Source organism: Vulpes lagopus, chromosome 2 (genome assembly GCF_018345385.1).
Source record: "Vulpes lagopus strain Blue_001 chromosome 2, ASM1834538v1, whole genome shotgun sequence".
NCBI classification, from domain to species: Eukaryota; Metazoa; Chordata; class Mammalia; order Carnivora; family Canidae; genus Vulpes; species Vulpes lagopus.
The window spans coordinates 61,159,628-61,175,261 of record NC_054825.1 but is presented as its reverse complement, the minus strand read 5'-3'; the positions used below and the strand labels follow the sequence as shown (position 1 = coordinate 61,175,261).

The following is a 15,634-nucleotide window of genomic DNA, read 5'->3' as shown; positions in this document are numbered from 1 at the left end:
CAGGCGCCAAACCGCTGCGCCACCCAGGGATCCCTTGTCTGGTAATTATATTTACTTTTCTTCTCTAATCATTTGACTAGTAATTCCAGAACAATGTTAACAAAGGCACATACCAGAAATATTAGTAATAAACATTTGCCCAATACTTCATTGTCAACCAAGAGACTAAAAATTATTTTATCCTGGTCTAATCCTCTCCCTATTCCCATCAACAATTGCAGGAGAGCCTCACCAGTCCTCCCAAGCTATTTATACAATTCCTTCCCAACTCAGTTTTCTCCTGCTACTTGAACAAGAAATTTCCTGCCCTTCTCACTTACATGATCACCCAGCATCCTCCTCTTACCTTCATGTCAGAGACTACATCCCTTATCTGTGCTCTTAATTCCATTCCCTAAAGTTTCATTAGAGGCTTTGTTCCTTTCAATCTATGAGCATAGTCAGTGCTTCACATTAGGTTGAATGGATGAGTAGCCTATCTTTGAAGCTTTTTTCTTTCCAATTATTACAACAGAATACATGAGAAAGGAAAAAATGACATGTATTCCACATCCAATAAATTAAGCTAAAGTTTTGGAAATACTGTTTCATTTATCCTTCTTGAGAGGCATAACTCCTCAATCTGAAAATGTCTTTTATCATTACCAAAAAATCCTCAGCTCCTGTCTTTGCATATATTGCTTCTCATTTTCTCTAATTTCTTCTTCTAGAATTCCTATTGGACATAAATTGAAGCTTTTTTTTCCCCTCTATATCTCTTCTCTCATCTCTCTTCTCTCTTACTTGCTCTTTATCACTGCTGAAGTCTGTGTAATTTCCTCCAAGTTTCTAGTTCACTAATTCCCTCCAACTGTGTCAAACTTGCCGTTTAACTTTTGACCATTAAGTCTTGAATATCAATGACTAGATTTTGCATACATGAAGTCTTTTTTTTAAATAAATCTTGTATCTTTAATAATGCCTTCTTTTCCCAGATATTTCCTTTCCTTTTGTGTAATTATCTTAAACATTTTTACTTTATGGTCCCCATCTGATGGATATATTATTTGAAGTCCTTAAGTGCAAAATACTGCTGTTTTTGATTTACTGATCCTTGTTCATGATGGACACTGAGTGAGGAGGAATGCATTGTCATTTTTGAGAGTTCATCTTTAGTAGAATGTTTTGGAAGAGTCTTGTAAAGTGCGGGTGGAGGTGCTCCCTCTGAAAAGATTTTGCTTTGCTTCTACCAAGTATTTCAGAATTATTACCACAAATCACATTTTTATGTTAATTTCTTGGCTTAGCCAGAGACAAAAAAAAAAAAAGGTATTATAAACGTGATCATCAAACTTGTGTAAAAGACTATACATTTTACAGAAAAGACCAAGACATAGAGTGAGCCCTGGCTTTGTGTTTGGGAGTAGGGACTTCCCCATTCCCGTGCCCTACCTCCGCTATATCCAAGATTTTCTCTCCCTGCTCTTGGCCTGTAGTCCTTTTTTTTTTTTTTCTTTTTTTTTTTTTTTTAATTTTTATTTATTTATGATAGTCAGAGAGAGAGAAAGAGGCAGAGACACAGGCAGAGGGAGAAGCAGGCTCCATGCACCGGGAGCCTGATGTGGGATTCGATCCCGGGTCTCCAGGATCGCGCCCTGGGCCAAAGGCAAGCGCCAAACCAGTGCGCCACCCAGGGATCCAATGGCCTGTAGTCCTTAAAACCAAGCACCTTGATTACGAACACTGGCTGGCAAATGAAGCCAAAAGCAAACCACACTCAGGATCAGGCTGTAATTTCTCTCTTTTGCTGCCATTGCTGTTGCCCTTATTATTGTATGTTTTGTGGGGGAAGAGGTGGTCACAGGATATTTCCCCTACTTTATTGAGAGATCAACAGTACATTTAAAAATTAAATTCATTGTATTTTATCCAGCATTATGTAAATGTTCTATAATGGAAGAACTTTCCAGTTATATAGTTAGTCACCAATATTGCCCAAAACAGAAGACCATGAAATGCCTTTCAGAAATTTCCAGTTTATAAAAATATCAAAACATTCCCTTTGAACATCTTAGATTGTTAGCAATCTTGACATCAACTTTAAGATACAGAACATACTTCTCAATTTTCTAATTTTTCATAATAAACCATAAACATGGTTTTGTATAAACATAGTCTGTATAAACATTTTTGTGTTTTTTTAATAAATTTATTTTGTATTGGTGTTCAATTTACCAACATACAGAATAACACCCAGTGCTCATCCCGTCAAGTGCCCCCCTCATGCCCGTCACCCATTCACCCCCACCCCCCACCCTCCTCCCCTTCCACCACCCCTAGTTCGTTTCCCAGAGTTAGGAGTCTTTATGTTCTGTCTCCCTTTCTTTCCCACACATTTCTTCTCCCTTCCCTTATATTCCCTTTCACTATTATTTATATTCCCCAAATGAATGAGAACATATGTTTGTCCTTCTCCGGTTGACAGCAAAGGATACAGTCAACAAAACTAAAAGACAACCTACAGAATGGGAGAAGATATTTGCAAATGACCTATCAGATAAAGGGCTAGTTTCCAAGATCTATAAAGAACTTATTAAACTCAACACCAAAGAAACAAACAATCCAATCATGAAATGGGCAAAAGACATGAAGAGAAATCTCACAGAGGAAGACATAGACATGGCTAACATGCACATGAGAAAATGCTCTGCATCCTTGCCATCAGGGGAATACAAATCAAAACCACAATGAGATACCACCTCACACCAGTGAGAATGGGGAAAATTAACAAGGCAGGAAACCACAAATGTTGGAGAGGATGCGAAGAAAAGGGAACCCTCTTACACTGTTGGTGGGAATGTGAACTGGTGCAGGCACTCTGGAAAGCTGTGTGGAGGTTCCTCAAAGAGTGTATAAACATTTTTGAAGCTGTTTTTATTTTCAAATTCTATTCCTCTTTGAACATTAACAGTGACTCCTATTTTGAAAACTGTCTCAGTTAACCCTGTTGCCACGGAAGTCTTTGGTGCAGTCCACCCATAACCTACTGTGTCATGACCCTTTTCTGTGTAGTGGCAACACAATTTTGAAGAAAGCTGCCTATGTCCCATTTGTCATGGAGTTTATATCTTTTTTTAAAGATTTATTTGTTTGAGAGAGGAAAAAAAAAGTGTGTGAAGGGTAGAGAGAGAGGTAGAATCTAAAGCAGACTCCAAACGGAGCACAGAGCCCTGTACAGGGCTCAGTCTCACAACTTTGAGATCACACCATGAGCCAAAACCAAGAATCAGATGCTCAACCAAATGTGCCACCCAGGCGTCCCTGATGGGCTTATATCTTAATAGATGGAGACAAACATAAAACTGTTTCAAGTAGTGATTATTGACAGCATGAGTGGGAGGGGCAGAAGGAGAAATATAATGAAGTATGTTCACACATCAACTTGAGTAGACCACTTTTTAATTATAAGCTTAATTGGCACAAAGTTCACTGAAAATACACTTCACTTTTACAGTCTTATAAATAGAAAAATACACAGATGCACAAAAATGATACTATGATACCAAATTCAAACAAATGATTTCCAAAGAGAATACAGGTTTATTTCAATAACTGAAGATGGTTCTTGCATGTGCACTATATCATATGTATGTTTGTGTGTCATGCTTAAGTCCAATGGGATATGTAGCTAATTGCTCATTAGCAACATAGAAATATTGAAACATACAAATATTGTCTTCTATTTAACTACATAATAGACCATATAAAATGCTGTGTGATATGTAGCTGTAAAATTATAATTTGCTCCACTGAAGTCTACAACAAATTTAGAAGGCACTGCTTGTGATAAGGACTCTGCCCTGGTAATGTCTGGATCTTTTCCTCACTGGAATACAGAATTCAAACAGGACTCAATGACTTTCTTAGTATTTAAAAGAAGTATTCATTTCAAGAATAGAAATATGTAAGATCTCACTACCACAGCTAACTTCTTAAAAGAGCAGTAGTAAGTGGCAAAGAAACAGGATACATACTCAATAAAAAGCTATTTGAAAATTACCATGTAAAAGTAATTACTTCCATCATAGCTGTATTTTTCTAATTACAGTTCTTCCAAACATTTGCCACCACAAAATATGTTTATTTTTATTCTTTGTTTAAATTATGATGAATGGTATTTCTTCTTAAATAGCCATTAATCTCTTTGGAAATTTTACTCAAGCCATTTTAATAAAGAATTTTCCCCTTTACCTTTATAAACACCTACCATGAAGCATATTTTAAAACCACCTTTAATATAAAGACACTTAGGCAATGCAGAGGAATCCATGACGTTGGCAAGACCCAGCAAGTGCAATAAATGCCTGTGATCTCAATAAAAAATATAGGCTATAAAGGCTTCATTTTTCTTATATTGAGCTATAGTATCAATGCAACTGCTTAAATATATAACTTTTCTTCTCCCAATAGCAAACATTTTATGTAATTAGAATCTAATTCCTTGAATTCCACCAATGTAAAAATAAAACAAGTTGCAAATATCAACATAAAGTGTGATGATGAAAACAAAAGATTAGTCCACAAGCTAATTGAAACTGAAGTCTGAAGATGCCCAACATTATAAATATGAAGAAAAAGAAGCTGAATGCTTACTTATCAAAAATAACTTCAGCAGAAGCACCAGCTATGTTCAAATGTGGCCAGCACACAGGCCAACTATAAATGCACAGATCACAGTGAAATAAAGCCATAAAAATCTAATTCCCAGATCCTTTAATCAACCCTTCAGAGCACTGGGAATATGGTAAGGAGCTAGAAACCCCACTTCGGTTGCTCATACTACATTAAGATACCCCTAGCCTCATCCCCAAGCCCTTTCCTACTAATAAGAGTCACAGTGAGTATATAATTAGTCAATCTGCCTTATCCAGAGTCTATAGATATAACCATAATTTATTCTATATTCATTTTAAAGAGATTGTTTATATAAGTTAGTACTCAAGGACATTGAACTGATGTTTGTATATATTCGTATTTAACATTGAAGTGGTTTATTTATTTTTTTGAAGTGGTTTAAATGGCATTTTACAAGGTCACCTACACTACAAGTAGAATTTTTTTTTATTTGGATTAAGAACTGATAGTTTTAGAATTGTATCTAAGATTTTGAGTGTTAGACTCTGGACTGATGTATTTTAAGTCAGGAAATGGTATCTTTAGTCATTCTACATAATAAACTCACTCTTCTGTGGCTATAGAATCCTCAGTCCTGAATCATCTACTGCAATGGGCTAAGGTTTTATAAGGCACTTTCGGCTGTGTGAAATACTTCTCACAATTCTCAGGCTGAATCTTAAGTATTTACAAAGCTGCAGCAAATTAATCATAAAACCAAATGCTTTATTGATCCTAAGTGGGACAGTAGAAGCCATTTGTACACAATGCCTGTTCATCACTCTCTGTGCTATGTATCACCCATAGAGAAGATCACAGACATGGGCCACTTGAGTTACTATGTAGCTCACTGGACTCTTCAACAGCCACAGATCCCCTTCTCCTTTGCTTCATTCAAGTGATCTGTGGAGGTATGACCGTTGGATCGGACCACTCCTTCAGGAATCCAGGATTTGTCTACACATCGTTCCATTCGCTTCATTATCAGGTCCAGGAGCATCTCGATTGCTTGGCTTATGTTTGTCCCATTGGCAGCGCTAGTTTCAAAGTAGGGGATTCTGCAAGACAGAGACAACTCAGGTAACAACATATGGAGGGAAAAAACAGTGACCTTTGCCCTTGATAACTTCAAAAATGAGCGTAAATATATAAGATGATAAAAACACTTTACCACAGGGGCACCTGGGTGGCTCAGTCAGTTAAGTGTCTGCCTTTGGCTCAGTTTGTAGTCCCAGAGTCCTGGGATCAAGCCCCACATTGGGCTTCTTGCTTGCCAAGAAGCTTGCTTCTCCCTCCGCCCCATCTTTACCCATCCCCTTCCTTGTGTGTGCTCAATCTATCTTTGTCTCTCTCTCCGTCTCTCTCATAAATCTTAAAAAAAAAAAAAAAAGAAAAGAAAAAAGAAAAAAAACTACCATAACAGTGTACACTAAAAAGTTTTTTTTTTTTAAAGACAATAAAATAATTGACACTAAATTCCTAACAGACAAAAACTCCTGGAACTTTTCATTCCCATTTCACAGATGATTAGACTGAGGCTCAGAAAGATGAAGTAATCTGCCCAATTTCATAAAGAAAGAAAGTAGCAGGGCTAGGATTTGAATCCACAGCTGCTTGATTCCAGTGTAACCATAAATTCTACTAGTTCAAATTAATCTACTTGTATGAGGATTTCCAAAACAAATCCCTTTCGCTTGCTGCACTTGGGGGGAGAGACGGACTCACACTTCCTTGTAGGAGCTGACAGGCCTTTCAGCTGGACCTCGGCAATTCTCTCCTCCTTTAGGATAGCTCTTAAAAACTGGTTGAGGAACTCTCAATTCATTTAAACATTTATCCACCCACCGGTGAGTACTGCAAGACATTGTTACTCCACTTATTTTACCATGCCCATGTTCAATCCCCTTCATATACTGACTCTCAAATATCTTAACCAAATAATGGTATGCTGAGCAAATTACATGGTCTTGGCGTTTTTAAACCTCCTACCTGGCTACATCTTTGGTTATTGTGAGTCTTCTTAATTCCATCTTCATCTGCTGCCTTGCCAACAAAATGATGATAATGCATCTTTCCCACTCCTCTGGTCACATGCAGTATTTGATTACCAAGTATGAAGAGGGCATCCTTTGTGTGGATTCAATAAATATTTATTGAGTAGTTATGATGTTATTGAGTTAAATCACTGGAGCAGTGTGTGATGCTGCCATTGTTACAAGAATACTCTTAGATTGAGAAGTCTCAGAATTTCAGCACTTATATTTTTTTCATCATGCTTTTTCTCAACTATGCTATGAAGAATCATTTAATGTCTACAGAAAATTTCTCATACTTAAAAAGAAGGCTTAATCATTCTACCACCCTTCAGAAATATATTGTTTCATGGAAAAGCAGCTGAAAAACCCATCCCTCTCCCCAAGAATAATGAGCTGAAACTGGAAATACAAAAAGAGAGTGAGAGAGAGAGAGAGGAGGAAGAGGAGGGAAGGATGAAAGGAAGGAGAGAGGAGAGGGAAGGAAAGAAGGAAATAAAGTTGTTGGATGGAAGAACTTGCTTATCATAGTATTGCACATCTAATTTTTTGAAATCCCCTCAAAGTCCATTATAAATAGCAAATTCAAGTCCTAAGCGTTGAGTTCCTCAACTGACTCTCCATTAACCTATTTCTACTTTCCATAGTTTTTTCCTCTCAGCTCCTAAAAATTGCCTCACAGTTATTTTTGAGGCATAAATTAGAAACCATAGTTTAAAATACCTTTAAAAACTATAAAATATAGAAGTTACAAACATCTTGGACAATGGTTAAGAGCCATAACCTCGGAAGCCAGGCTACCTGGATTTAAATCCTAGTATGACTTCTTCTTACCAACTATATAACTCTGGCAGGTTATCAAACTGTGTGTGTCAGTTGCTTCATCCATAAACCTAAATAATATCATTAATCATAGAATATCGGTACTCTTAATAAGGATTAAATAAGTTAACATTTGAAGTGTTTATATCAATCTGACATATACGAAATGTGTCATTTCTGACATGTGTGTCATTGACAAGTGTTACTTATTTCCAACACAGAATAGGTTAAGTTACAAAAGTTTGCTTGTAATTTTGTTAACACTCAGAACACATCATCTCATAGAAACAATGTCCCTGAGTCATGGACAATCATAGCTCCAAGAGATGTGAGCAATATTATAAACATTCAATTTCCAAAGTAGCTTACAAACTATTTGATTTAATTTATAAGGTAGCTGATCTACAGTACTGCCCTAAATTCTAGAACCTGGGACCATGCTTCCTTCCCTATGTCAGGGATGATTCACTCAGACCTGTCCTTCCCAAAGTGCTTCATGCTCCAAAGCATCTGCCTACCATGAATCCGCATCAAATTCCTCATTCCCCCAAGTGATCTTCACTAAATACAGAGAGAAACAGATTTTACTTTACTGATTAATACTGAGGTATAAATGACTGGTGCTTCTAGCAGACCTATAAGCTATCGTCTAATATATTTACTCAAGCAAATATTTAATTGGTAGAACTTCAGCATTATAGGAGTTGTTATAAATGTTTAAGTCATTCATGTTAATATTGTACATCTTTTAATAAGATGTAGTTTAGATTTAGAACTCTAAATTCAAGTAACAACCTTCTCTCCTTCAAGTATATTTTCCTGCCATTTGTGAACCTCCAGGTCATGTGACCAAGAGTCTGGTTAACAATCTTAATCTTTAGACTAATCAGACTCTTCTGAGCAACTGGGGCAATGCAGTTTTTGTTTCTACAAGAATTAATGAATGTTCAATTCACCTGGCTCTGTTCTCCACTCTTTAAAAGCTGCCAGAGGAGAAGTGAGATCCACAGAGAATATTCTGAAATAAGACCTTTCCACAACAAAATTATGCTCCAGAGACAGAAAAATGGACTGTCCAGCTTGTCTTAAGGGCAAGGGAGAGTCTAGACGATGGAGTTAGTACTATTTTTATGTCTGTATCTTCTTGACGTCCACTTTTATAAGGCATTTAGGCTACATTATCTGAACACTTCTTATCTGCAAAGAAGATAATAGTGGTTCATGGGGTCATGACAAGGAGGAAATGAGATAATACAAGTTAAGGACTTAGCACAAGCCTAGCATCCAGCAAGTGCTCAAGAAATCTTAACCTAATGGATTTTTCTTCTCTAAAAATCATATTCTGCTTTTCCTAAAGCTTACTAGGCAAAAATTTAGTAAAATTAGCTTACATTCAGGAGGGTCAACTGTCCCCCTTTTTAGCCATAGAAAGAATGATAATGTTCCTTCTCTCCACATGGTGGTGCTAATGTAGCGTTAATTTACTAGGGGCAGTGTCGCCAAACCTTTGAAAAAACCCCGTGCAGCTAATTGTGCTATCAATCCAAAAATGACCACTCAACAGCCATTTGGAATGCATGCAGAACACCAATTTTGGTACATTTTTTTAAAAAGAGATTAATCACAAATGTTAAATAAAATGAGCAAAAAGACAAACTACTTCAAATCAATGACAAGGGATGGTATTATTATCATTTGCAGGCTTTTGCCAGGATATCCTGCTCATGCAATAGGTCAGGATCCACATCAGTCTGGTTTCTTTTGTATTATTATTTCCACAAAACTAGAAATCCTAGATTACAGTTAGAGGTTGTCAGGAATGAAAGCAATTATATTTGATGAGTCTGTCAAATAGTTCTAAATATTTGGCTCACATATGGAGCTAGATATAGAAAATGTTTTCACTTAATTAAGAAATGAGTCTCACTACTTTTCACAGTCTGTTGTCTTACAATAAAGGGCTGGTGTTGGACTGGTTCAACCTAGGAGATTGTGCCAAATGAAATCTAGATCCTCTACTAAGTTATGTGGGGTTCTGAAAATCAGTCTTGTGTGTTTAGGTTTTTTTTTTTCCCCCCCAAGTTTTTCACCACCAGGTTAAGGCAACTATTCCTTAAAATTTCCTACCAGGCGCCATGACTCTCTGGATATGCCATCCATCACTGAACCTCGTGGTAAATCCCTGTGGGAAATGTGATTTTCATCCAATGAAATGAATCACCAAGGCTGGAATTTCCAACTTATGTGTGAGTTCCCAAATAGGACCACTGTTGTTTGTTCAGCCACAGTACTTGGAGGAATTATTATTTATGCCAATTTAGAAAAATGTTCCCATGGGTAGAAATTGCACAAGTCACGAAGCCTATAAATCAGCGACTCTTAATACTGGCAAATGTTACTGATAATACAATGTATGTCCTACAAGGAATATGGATCAGTCAAATCCTGATGTTTAGTTTCAGCTTATGTGTGTGGTTTTAAAACATGCCCGATGATACAGCATTATTTCTTAATAAAGGAAGGATGTCATGAAGTATGCAATGAATCAAATTACTCAAGATCAAGTTATTCATACATTTCATCTAGTTCAGACTAGATAGGACACTGAGCATTCTGCTGAGCTAAGCCATTTGGAACCCAGAAATGGTCTGTACTCATATTATTACTGTTGTAAATAAATGTTAACACATTCTTCAATCCAGAAACTCTTGAGCACTTTCCTTATTAAGAGCCATCCTCTTTCAGTGGGGAAAGAATTATCTTAAATTTGCTACCCTTAAGAAAATAAATCTTAAAGGTTCTCATCAGAAGAAAAAAATATAATTGCATGTAGTGATGGATGTTAACCATACCTATTGTGATCATTTTTGCAATATATACACATACCCAATCATTACATTGTACACCTAAAACTAATACAAGGTTATATATCAATTATTTATCAATTTAAAAACATATGCTGCCCATTCCTTTGTATGGCACATGAAATATGTATACATTCAATTACCATGCTTTCATCATATTCATAATTTTCTGTATTTCCTTCAACTCAGAATCAAAAACAAAAGGCTTGTAATGACTTTCAACTATCCTGTGTGAAAAAAGAAGAGTGGGAAGGCATTTAGATGCAGCCATTTTTACTCACCAAGTCCTTGCCTGGCAACTTATGGCTGGCACTCCCTCAGTACCAATCCCTGTGTCCCTTCCCAATCTATATCACAGCTGATTTAATCAACTATAAAAGAAAAAAACCTTTCCTCAAACATGGATTTTCCAGTGATGGGTCATTAAGCACACTTCCCTCACCTATGCATAGCACAGTAAACAATTGCTTCATATTCTGTGCATAATGATTTGCCAACTATACTGTCAAGGGAAGTATCTGCCAGCACACACACCTGATAGTAATTTGACATGCATGCCAGTGGTTCTCAAAGCGCTGTCCTCAGCCACCTGCAGGAGCAATATCTAGGAATCCTTTAGAAACAAATTTCTGGGCTCCAAGCCAGATCTACTGAATCAGAAATTACTTGGGAGCCAGAGTTCAGGTGATTTTTGACACACACTAAGTTTTGAGAGCCAATAGTATCACCTGAACGAGGAATGTTACCAATGCTGTTTTTTTTTCCCCCTAAAGATTTTATTTATTTATTTATTCATGAGAGACACAGGCAGAGGGAGAAGCAGGCCTCATGCAGGGAGCCCGATGTAGGACTCAATCCCAGGACTGCGAGATCATGACTTGAGCCCACGGCAGATGCTCAACTGCTGAGCCACCCAGGCATCCCAGCCAATGCTGGTTCTGTTTGCTCTTCTAACATATTTGACTTTGTAGCTATTTTTAAAAATGTTTCAGCAACAGTGTAGACTGTCCTCATTTTGACTGGCAGGAGAACAAATTCGGACAAACTTCCGTTTTGCTCCTTTGTCTGACTTCATTTATATTATTATTGAATATAACATACTAGAAAGCATTATTTTGCCCTTGTTCTAAAAAAAAAACTAAAAATTACAGGAAATTAGAGGTAAATGGATTATTTGCCTACTAAACATAAAATGTCTGATACTCTTCATTATACATTCAATTCACCCTTTCCATTTTTGACTGCTACATGAATGTCTTATTCTCAGATTTACTTGTCCTTGCAGAGGAAAATTCTTGCAGACAAATATATTTTCCATATTTGTACTATAACATGCTCTTTATTAGGTTTGTGAAGTGTTTCTGAGACAGTCTTTCATTCTCCAAGCACATATATATTTAAGAGAAGCACTTATGAATCAATGATTTATTTTTAGGTACTGGGGAGAAGAGATAGCACAATAGTAACAAAAAAATGTGAATTTATCAGACAACATACAAATGATACAAAGATGTGCCATAAACCATACTCTACTTTACCACTATTAGCATGGAGATAAACTGACCAACACAACCTTTTAGTACATGTGCAATCAATAAAAATATCAGGATTACAAATGAAAAAAATTCTGTGAAAATGATCATTAAACTTATATGCCAAATTTGTGAAATGTATGTGTACTAAATCATTTCATTAAATCTTCTGAAACTGCTAAACAGCCTACAGAACTATATATTTTTTTAAGATTTGAGAGTGAGAGGAGTGTGCACGTGTGTGTGTGTGTGTGTGTGTGTGTGTGTGTGGAGGGAAGGGGCAGAGGGAGAGAGAATCTTAAGCAGGCTCCATGCCCAGCATGGAGCCCAACACAGGGCTTGATCTCACAACCCTGAGATCATGACCTAAGCTGAAACCAAGAGTCAGACACTTAACCAACTGAATGACCCGGGTGCCCCCAGAACTTTATTTTATTCTTCCAAATTCCTAAGGAAATTCTGTTTCCATCTCTTTCTATTCTTCTCCAGTAGATTTCATTATCTTACCTGCTAATCCTTTCTCTCATTTTAACTTAATTCAGAAACTTTAGATAGAGCCCCTCTTATGAAGTACTCCCCAGACCTTGTGAGCTGGGCACAGACAAAAGACTCTCTCCAACTTCCCCTACAGACAGAAAGCAATGTTGGGCTTTTTATACCAGGCAGGATGTGGAATCCTAAGAACCAGAACAGAAGAAACCAACAAAGTCTGAAGAAGTCGAGAGGGGGATAAAGTCAATCCTGGCTCTCTTCCAGCCCTTGAGAACATACTTGTTGGATCTAGCCAATTTTCCTAAATGCCCTATTTCTTTTGGCCTCACTAACCTACTTCTTACAAGGATGGCCTAGGTGCACGGTTTCCATTGCTTCATCACTTACTTCCTCCTTAACCCCTTGCAACATAGCTCCCAGCTCCCGGTTTCGACACTTCACTATTCTCGGTATCTGGCCCTCCCTCTTTCCTTCCCACTACACAATATGAATGCCTCTCAAGAGTAGATAAGCATATCAGAATTGCCTGTGGGGCTTTGCCAGTCTCCACCTCAGAATCACTACACCAGATCAATTGTGTCAAAGCTCAGAAGTGAGGCCCAGATCTGAGTATTTGTTAAAAGCTCCACAGGTGCTTCTAACGTGACAATCACGTGGAGAGGTTTTTAAAGACACCAGTGCCCAGGCCCTCACCTGTGGTGGTTTTGTACCATGTCAACTTGGTTAGGTTGAACATTTCTCAGAATTTCCTTTCCAGTTAGGGAAGATCACAGGAGAAATTCAGGGGAGTTTTGGGGGTGGAAGCGAAGCAGCAGCCATTCTGTAGCTCTCATACATCATTGCTTACCTACTGGCTCATCTGGTTGGCATAAACCAACAACCAGACCTATACCTGCTCCACCTTCCTCCCTTAGTTTCTCCAACTCCTGGGCCAGGTGTGTGTGCTTAGCTCTGTGACAAAGGTCCCTGGCTTCTCTAGGATACCCACACCATCCAGGTCAGAGGCAACCCAGCACTGACCCGGTTTCAGTCTGTCATTATGGGTCCCAGCTGGTGTCTGCTGGTGTTTGCTCTCCACACCTTAAACCCACCTTCTTCCTGACTACCTGACCTGTAGACTTCAAGTTTCCGCATCAGAAACAACACCTTAGAGACTGCTTAACCAGCTCTCCAAGTGCATAAGGTCAGATACCTGTAACAAATCCCTTTATATGTAAGTATGTTTCTTCAATTGAATATTGAATCACCGATAAACCACTCCAGACCAATTACCTCATAAGCTCAGAAGTGAGGCCCAGACACAAGCATTTCTTAAAAGCTCTTCAGATGCTTCTAACATGGTTAAACACCATCTACCCAAGAGTGAAAATCTCCACATCCTATTGCAAATCTGTGCCAGATTATGTAAGCCATTAGAGTTGAGGGGACTACACTCCCCAGCCCACCTTGCCTTGTTCCACCCCTAGAATTGAAAAAGATTTAAAATCCTGTTCTGCCCCCACCCTACTTATTTTTTGATTTATTCCTTTTTCTTTTCCATAAATATAGCCCCTACCCACCTAACAGATCATCACAATCTCCCTGTCTCTAGTCTTTCCTCCCTCCATTTCACCCCACCCACCAACCCTAGACTGATGTAAAGAAGTACTTATCATATCCCTCCATGCTCAAAAGGCTTTCAGCAACTCCTTGCCACCCACCTCCCACACTCACCCAAGATCAAATCTACTCTCCTTACCTGGTATTCTAAACTCTCCAGACTCTGACTTCTTCCCACCTGGCCAACCTATCTTTCTACTTCTTTCCCAATATGAACACTATCCTCAAGTGTTCTCTGGTCCTCCATCAGTCCAAAGAAGAAAGAATAGTCATCACACAATAAAGAGAGAAAGGCCCTCTCCTGGCCTCCTTGGATTCTGTAACCAGGGCCAGTAGCTGGGTAACATCCCCTACATACCATTCCACACTACCTCTCTCTCTCTCTCTCTACTTCCCCTTCTCAATTCTACTTGCTGCCTCCCACCTATATTAAGGGTAATTAGCATACACATTTGAGTTCTCATTGTATCAGAGGTAGAAAGTAAAGCACAAATTCCTTTGTAAAGGGGACCTTGACATTTTTAATAAGCAGCACCTAACCCCTTCTTTCAGGTCCATTTAATGCTACTGTGATGCTATTCCCAGAGCTCAAGGAAGACCAGTTTTTAGATGATTCTTCACCACAAAAACATAACCTAAACCAAGGGAATCTTCACAATCCTCTCCCAGTAGAGAAATTTCAAAGCCCATAGGCCTTCTTATATGCTGGGGCTCTCTACAGCAGCACATTGAAAGTTTCTTGCTGAATAAAGAGAATTTTCTTATCCCATGCATCTCCTACGTTCATTTTGGGGAAGCTGACTTATAGTTTGGGTATCTGCCCTCAAAAGTGTCTTCCTTTATTTTTTTTTTTTTTAAGTGTCTTCCTTTAAACATCAAGAGATTAATAAAATGGTATTGAAGCATGGCCCTCACCCAATGTTTTTCCTAGGGTTCCCACTATCACATAACATTAATATGTAAAGCAGGTGTTTATACCTCCCAAGGCCTACATCTGAGTGTGTTGTTTCAATTCTTTGCTTTTGCATTTTCCCATTCATGTGCTAATTTTTGAAGTGGGAATGTTTTCACTAGATTTTTCTACAAAAAGACTCACCCATATTTCTCTGCAAGTCCTCTTGCATCCTCCTCTTTTACTACTCTCTGGTCTTCCAGATCACTCTTATTTCCACATAACACAATATCTGGGTTTTCACAATATGCATGCATTTGTAGTTGGCCTGTAAGAAAAATTATTATAGGTAAATAATATAAGTGTGTGATCAATGGAGAATATATGAAAAACTGTAATATGGATATACGGTCATAAGGAAATGGTATGCTTTCAAAGCATCAATAACATAATCTGCAAAACTGAATGATGGGATAGAGATCTAAACCTTATCCTTAAGCATATATCCCACCTTATTTGTGTCAGAGAGGAGTAGGAGAATTCGCTACCCCTCCAAAAGTGTAGGCGTGAACGTGAGCAACCATGGTTGCACACACATGTGGTTTCTACTGAAGAAACCATTTGAAGAAAAAAATTGAAGAATTTTTAGTGCTTATTGCTAATCTTAAAGCTCTGCTTTTTGTATAGTGTCTCTCCACAGCAACATTTTAAAAAGAACTGTCTTCCTGACCTAAATAAAATCTTCAA

At 37.9% G+C, this 15,634-nt stretch overlaps 1 protein-coding gene and 1 long non-coding RNA gene across 9 annotated transcripts in view; one reads left to right on the top strand and one right to left on the bottom strand.

The window, feature by feature from the left end:
• On the top strand, positions 1 to 12,087 carry LOC121484751. Its single transcript, XR_005986093.1, has 2 exons — positions 1 to 41; positions 9,591 to 12,087. It is a non-coding gene; the product is annotated as an uncharacterized LOC121484751 (long non-coding RNA).
• The window catches only part of RAB27A (RAB27A, member RAS oncogene family), a 72,579-nt gene continuing 59,765 nt past the window's right edge, over positions 2,821 to 15,634 (bottom strand). For all 8 annotated transcript variants that reach the window (XM_041744392.1, XM_041744389.1, XM_041744393.1 and 5 more), the window contains 2 exons: positions 15,092 to 15,215; positions 2,821 to 5,711 (listed from right to left, as the gene is read on the bottom strand). In XM_041744392.1, coding sequence (XP_041600326.1) covers positions 5,513 to 5,711; positions 15,092 to 15,215 — 323 coding nt within the window. In that variant the 3' untranslated portion in view covers positions 2,821 to 5,512. The remainder of the gene's footprint in view (positions 5,712 to 15,091; positions 15,216 to 15,634) is intronic.